Consider the following 7,579-nt stretch of genomic DNA (forward strand, 5'->3'; position numbering starts at 1 on the left):
ATACATTTAATGGAATTTAGAATCTGAGAGTGCGGACTCATATAAAGATGTCATAATATGTATCTGATCTGATCACAACACGGGATATCATACAAATGGGATACCATACGAATATACACCGCCGTAGTACCGTATAAAGTCACTCCACTAGATTACACCCCCAACATACTTACCTAATATCATTCAATATACATGCACCACACCAATTATATAATGCATGCACCATGCACCATGCGCCACAGGGCTGTGCTCATAGCAAATAAATACTGGACACCAAATCATAGTCGACACTTACCGATATGCACGGACGCTCCAAAGTGCACGATGTTTTCACGACGGCACAGATCCTCACGGCTGCAGAGTCAGTACTGACAGAAACAGAGCAGTCAGGAATGCGTTTATACTAGAGTGGGTGGATAAAACCGGTCCGGTGGGTTGATTACACAACAAAGGAAAGCACCGTGCTTATTTGCATACTAGAAAACTGATCAGACATCAATTCGTAGTAAAAAGAGACCGCCATATTTTACATGATCTCACATGACTGATAATGTACGCCACTACTAATGATAGCGATTGAGAGACAACAACATATTGCCTCTTTTGAATGTATCGTTGAAACTGAGATTGAGAAAGTTGACAAATATCTAAATACTCCAGTTGCATTTTACCCACTAGTTATTGTTCTAATCAAGGACATTATACTATATAATGTACTGTATAATGTCCTTGTTCTATATCAAGGACATTTGCTCGTATCACGCGATTCACGACCGATTTGAAGTCTCTGGTACCGCGGCACAGCGAGTGTAGGTGGTCAACAAAGGTCTTACCTGTCTTTCGAAACTGCCCAGAGTTGATACAGAGCCGAAGTAAGGCGGAAATCGCCTCAGATTGGAGAGAACAATGACACCACACGCACGACTCAAAAATGGCGGTTCAGCCGTCAGCATAGGTCAAACCAATCGAGGGCAAAGGTTAAAGGTGACAAACACCTGATTACCCGGGATATGTAGTTACGGGCGCCTTGTCGGATATAACGAATTATGTCTGGTATATCAGCTTAAACAATTGTCTATTATACAATTATAGTAAAAAGAAGATATTTTCGAAAGAGATGCTGTAATGATGGTGATGACAAATTAGACAACATCCTTAGAGAAAAGATAAAAAAGAAGACAACACATTACGTGTTCTGATTTATTGGTTTAACTGAGACACAGAAAGTTGACAAATCTCTAACAGCTACATATGTAGTTTATAGAAAACTTATATACAAACAATATTTACCAACATTCTAGTGAATTTAGAACTAACATGTATGCCACTAACGAATTCTAAATATCAAACCGTAATAGTTTAGTATACTGTGGTTAGTAAAAAGCAAAACAAAGAAAACTAGTTAGTTAAGTACTATAACAGACGGACAATGCCCCTTAACGACCTTGCGTCAAATGTACGGTCTCCTACCATGTAAACTCCGTCACAGTTGTATAAAAAAGCACAGTCGCATTTTAAAAACTACGGACTTCTAGTTCTAATCAACAGGCTACGGAACATGCATTGGTAATTTTACAATGGAGTCATGTAGAGAGTACCAGTAAATAAAGTATCACGATCGTGATAGAAATTGCGTTATTCTTAGTATTACACTTTATTTATACAGAGAGTACAAAACTAAAGAAAGTAAATTAGAGTTCAAATTATTAAAGAATAAAAGAATAACACAGGGAACTGACTTCTGAAATGACCTGGCCCGTTCATCGAATACAAACATTGCAACAATAACTTTCTTGCTACATAATGATATAACACTACATAATATCTACACGGGTTTTACACCAAATTTTAGCCCGTCTGAGTGTGCACACATCTGAAGTTTTTGTTGTATTTATCACACGTGTACGGTTCCTCGTGTGTGAGTCTGCATGTGTCTCTTTAGACTTGACGGTTGACTAAACTGCTTGCCGCACTCTTTGCAAATGTAAGGTTTCTCACCAGTGTGAGTCCGCATGTGTTTTTCAGACTACCCAGCTCACTAAACTGATTGCCACACTCCTCGCATTTGTAGGGCTTCTCCCCAGTGTGAGTCCGCATGTGTCTCTTCAGATGACTCAGCCTACTGAACTGCTTGCAGCACTCTTCACACTTGTAAGGTTTTTCACCAGTGTGAGTCCGTATGTGTTTCTTTAGATCTGACAAGTTACTGAATGACCGGCTACACTCCTCACATTTGTGCGGCTTCTCCCCAGTGTGAGTCCGGATGTGTATTTCCTAGTTTACTCAGTGTTATGAACTGCCTGCTGCACCCCTCACACCAATACGGTTTCTCGCCTGTGTGAGTCAGCATGTGAGTCTTTAGATTACCCAGATCACTGAACTTTCTGCCACACTCTTCACACCTGTAAGGTTTCTCACCAGTGTGAGTCCGCATATGTTTTTTCAGACTACCCAGCTCACTAAACCGCCTGCTACATTCACCACATTGATACGGTTTCTCGCCTGTGTGAATCCGCATGTGCTGCTTCAGATGACTCGGGTAACGAAACTCCTTGCCACACTCGCTACACTTGTGGGTACGCGGAGCATCCTGCTCCCCACGTCCATTCTCTCCCTTCTCTTTATTAAATTGAGATGCAGCTCTGGCGGCCATGTTAAACTACTGATCCTGCAGAAATGAAAAAAATCAATATTTCATTTAAATGAATATATCAGATTTTCACGAAATTTATATGGTGTATAACTTGCATACTGATAAATACACCTAAAAAATGTCAGTTACATGTATCGGTTTTGGTTTACAGGAAAATTTATAGTTGGGGTTTATCGGAGATGATAATGATTCAAATAGATTAGTATTGAATATTAATCATATAGCCGGGTGACGTTGACCAATCAGAAAGGCTCCATTCCACATTCTTATGTCGCCGTAATGTCACAAATAGAGTCAAAAATCGGGTATTTAATTCAATCCCAAATCCATACATTAAACAAAATGAATAATCACCCGCATATGACCTCAGGTGACCCAATAGAACACGGCTCTACTTCTAAAAAATCCAAAAATAACTTGAGTTGTGTTCCAATGACTCCCATAAGAACACCTGTTCCCTGCCTGTGACCCAGATAGAAGGCCATAGAACATGAACCCCCCAGTGACCTCAGGTGACTTCAGACGGAACAGATATTCTGTGTTCTATTCAGCATGTGCAAGGGGTACATTGTGTGACTCTTCACTGCATCAGTTTGGATAGGCTATCGTGTAAGCTATATGATAATAGTGTTAATGGCCCCGCCCTTTCTCGGTGAATATGGTGTGATAAAGCCTTGTCAGTTGCTATAACCACCTCATAAAGCCACCTCGTTCGCTGCGCTCACTTGGTGGCTTTATTCGGTGGTTATAGCAACTGACAAGGCTTTATCACACCATATTCACCTCGGGGCGGGACATTAACCCTTAAGCCAAGAATGAAAAGTAAGTTCTTCAAATAGATGCCGCGTGGATAAAGAAAAGACTGGAAAATTCGTCACTTACCGAGATGCACAGACGCTCCAAGGTACAGCACGATGTTTTCACGACGACACAGATCCTCACGGTTGCAGAGTCAGTACTGACAGAAACAGAGCAGTCAGGGACGCGTTTATATAGGGACTGAGTGGCTGGATAAATTTTTAAACCGGTCCGGTGGGTTTTACTTGATAACGAAACAAAGGGAAAGTATCTTCATGTGCCGATTTGCATAAGGGAATTAGACAACATCATTAGATAAAGATACAATCAGTTAGACAATATCATAAAGACAACAACATGCATATTATGTTTTTTTATTTCATTGTTGAAACTGAGATCAAAGAGACGATTGTCTGCATACAATAGGGGTTGTTGCGTGTCGGCAAACTGTTAAATCTTATTCAATGAAAGGTACAGAAATGGCCATTATAGTAATTTGAAAGTGTATCAAACACCTAGCTTTAAAGCTGTTAGTAAATTCCTCAATAAAGACGACCAACCATGAATGCGATCAATTTCTTATAGCTGTAATCTATTTTGCACACAATATAAAACACGTCAGGTGGTTGAACAGCGACTTTTTAAAAGGAAGAAGATATTTGCAAAGGGGATGCCGTAATGATGATGGTGACTAGTTACGAGATATATGTTACACACTGGTCTACATGGTAAAGAGCATGGGGACAGGGAACATGGAAATTTTTAAAAATGACAGCAATGGTGACCAATAAATACGGCACATAGCGCGCTTTATTGTTGAAACAGAGATGAAAAAAATGGCAAATATCTAACAACTACCTCTAGTTAACAGAACACTGGATCTGAGAGAAACGTGAAGTCTGTTTATGTAAATATTTCTTTTAAATAAATATATCAGCTTCAAAGGGCTCACAAAATTTATATGGTGCCTTATTGTACTGACAAATGCACCTAAACATGTCAGTTACATGTATCGGTTTTGGTTTACAGAAATTTATAGTTGGGTTTGTGCGTTAAACCTGGTTGATACTGATTCAAATAGCCAGATTATCATGAATATGATGATGATGACTAGTTACGAGATATATGTTACACACTGGTCTACAGGGTAACGAGCATGGGGACAGGGAACACATTTTATTGTTGAAACTGAGATCAAAGAGACGATTGTCTGCATACAATAGGGGCTGTTGCGTGTCGGCAAACTGTTAAATCTTATTCAACGAAAGGTCCATAAATGGCCATTATAGGAGTTTGAAAATGTATCAAACACCTAGCTTTAAAGCTGTTAGTAAATTCCTCAATCAAGTCGACGACCAACCATGAATACGATCAATGCCTTGTAGCTCTAACCTATTTTGCACACAATACAAAACATGTCAGATGGTTGAACAACGACTTTGGAGAGATTTTGTCTGGCGCGTCTGACCAAGAATTAAAATTTAGAGTCGATAAATGCTTGAAGACTGAACAACATCCATTTCAGAATAAATGTCTTATAGGCTGTAAGCTAACGTGTTCAAATTAATATACTAGTATTAAAAAATCCATTGAGTAGAAAAAAATAACTTTTCACCCTCTATAGTCCAAACAAATAAAAAATCTAAAATAAGTTAAATAGCAGGCAACACCCTTATTTATTAGAAAAACAGGACAACTTGATCAAGATGGTGAACGCACCATGTTACGTGTGCTGATTTGCATAGGAGAAATCAACGTCCTTAGGAAAAGGGTAGAGCGCATAAGAAATAAGGCACATGACGCGCTTTATTTTTGAAACTGAGATGCAAAAGTTGACAAGTCTATAACAGCTACACGTGGCTTACAAAACACTTGGAAAACAAACAACATTTCGATGCATTAATAACTATCATGCTGGAACTATAACTAGACGCTAAAGATTCTAGTATATTTACAGCTACTAAAACAGGAAAACTACATGTACTTGGGTTATCAATTAGATAACTATTGTCCGGTGTAACTATTGTCTAATCACTCCATAATCACATTTTTAGTTACTTTTAGTTCTAATCAACAGGCTATGGATAACGCAATGATGATAATATAAAGCGTTATTCTTAATCTTACGGTGGAGTCAGGTAGAAATACGCGTTTAGAACAAAGAAAAACATGAAATAAGTGGTCACATTCATTGGTAAAACAATACCGCAGTGTTATTAAACATAATTGACATTTAAAACGACCAGCTAAGTTCAAATCCCTACAAAATGTGCTACTAACCCTTTACATACCAAGTAACCTTTGCACAGACACTGTTAGGTTTTCAAATTGAGGGGCATGTGTTTGCATGTGAGCTCTCAGACTACATGAGTGGCTAAAGCCTTGTTGCATTTTTCACACGTGTGCGGTTGTGAGTCCGCATGTGTGTCGTTAGAGCTGACACCTTACTGACACTGAGCTACATGCTGCACTCCTCACACCAATATGGTTTCTCACCAGTGCGGATGTGCATGTATCGCCTTAGATCTGTCAGTCTACCAAACTGCTTTCCGCGCTCCTCACACCTCCTTACAACTGTGCGGTTTCTCACCAATGTTTTCCTTCAGGTAACCCAACTCGCTGAACTGCCTGTCACATTTTTCACGTTTCTTACCCGTGAGTCGGCACGTGTCTCTTCAGATTACCCAGGTCACTGAACTGCCGACTGCACTTCTCACATCTGTACGGTTTCTCACCAGTGTGAGTTCGCATGTGTCTCTTTAGATTTGCCATCTGACTAAACTGTTTGCTGCACTCCTCACATCTGTAGTGTTTCTCACCAGTGTGAGTCCGCATATGTATCTTTAGATTTGAAATTGTACTAAACGGCCGGCCGCAATCCTCACACCTGTACGGTTTCTCACCAGTGTGTGTCCGCTTGTGTCTCTTTAGACCTGACAGTGTTCTAAACGACCGATCGCACTCCTCACATCTGTACGGTTTTTCACCAGTGTGAGTCCGCACGTGCTCTTTCAGACTACCCAACTCACTGAACTGTCCGCTGCACTCCTCACACCTGTAGGGTTTCTCGCCCGCGTGGGTCCGCAAGTGTCTCTTCAGATTACCCAACTCACTGAACTGCTTGCTGCACTCTTTACACCTGTACGGTTTCTCACCAGTGTGAGTTCGAACGTGCCTCTTTAGATCCCATAGCTGAAGAAAACACCTGCCACATTCCTCACACCTGTACGATTTCTCACCTGAGTGAGTCCGCTCGTGTCTCTTCAGACTACCCAGGAAACTAAAGCATTTGTTACATTCCTCACATCGGTAAGGTTTCTCACCAGTGTGAGTCCGCATGTGCTGCTTCAGATAACTTAGGTAACGAAACTCCTTGCCACACTCGCCGCACTTATAGGCACGAGGAGAACCCTGCTCTCTCCGCCCATTCTCTCCCTCCTCTTGCTTAAGGTGAGATTCAGCTCTGGTCGCCATGTTGGTCAAACTTGTAACCCTGCAGGAACATAAGTACAATGTATAACATGTAAATGGAATTGAGTCTAAAAGTACATGCACGATGGTCAGATTTGGGCCCAAAAGTCCCACTCCGCTACTATGGAGATCGAATCCCCCGAATTCGAATAGAACGGGCGTTCGATCCGGGGTTACCCGCGGTCATTTACAGTAAAGCCGCTACAACCGGCTACTTCAAGCCCTTTTTTACTTGGGAACCACGGAACAGGAAAAATCCACCTTTCCACAAATATGAACCGTTTTCAAAACATTACATCTATGCCGTGATTGTATTGTGGATATGTAACATGTAACGAAGCAACTGTCGTCATCGCGGGTGACCTTGAAGGTCAGAATTCTTGTTGACGCTGTTAAAAAAATCCAGGTCCCCATATCCAAGTGTCATAGCACGCGTGCAACCATGGTATTTTAACCATTCCCAAAAATCGCTCAAATTACCTCATTGAGGGCTTGTTTGAAAGAGGAACGATTTCCGCAGATTTCTGTCTTAGGGATTTTTTAAATATGGCCGCGATTATGAATTATCGGTATTCAAAGTTAAAACACTGCGTTTTTAGCTCTTCTTTTGACTGTAAGTCGAGTTTTAGTTAAAATAAAAAATCCTAAGACAGAAAG

The 7,579-nt window shown here is 40.6% G+C and overlaps 1 protein-coding gene across 1 annotated transcript; it reads right to left on the reverse strand.

Moving 5' to 3' along the window:
• Window positions 1–4,397: 4,397 nt before the first annotated feature.
• On the reverse strand, window positions 4,398–6,939 carry LOC109461744 (zinc finger protein 525-like). Its single transcript, XM_019758135.1, has one exon. It carries the CDS (start codon window positions 6,923–6,925, stop codon window positions 6,101–6,103), a length of 825 nt encoding a protein of 274 aa, XP_019613694.1. The 5' UTR covers window positions 6,926–6,939; the 3' UTR covers window positions 4,398–6,100.
• Window positions 6,940–7,579: the final 640 nt, after the last annotated feature.

This window comes from Branchiostoma belcheri, unplaced genomic scaffold (assembly GCF_001625305.1).
Source record: "Branchiostoma belcheri isolate BF01 breed outbred unplaced genomic scaffold, Haploidv18h27 scaffold957, whole genome shotgun sequence".
Classification (NCBI taxonomy): domain Eukaryota; kingdom Metazoa; phylum Chordata; class Leptocardii; order Amphioxiformes; family Branchiostomatidae; genus Branchiostoma; species Branchiostoma belcheri.

Coding starts and splice junctions, on each gene's coding strand:
- LOC109461744 (XM_019758135.1), bottom strand. CDS start 6,925: ATGGCGACCAGAGCTGAATCTCACCTTAAGCAAGAGGAGGGAGAGAAT.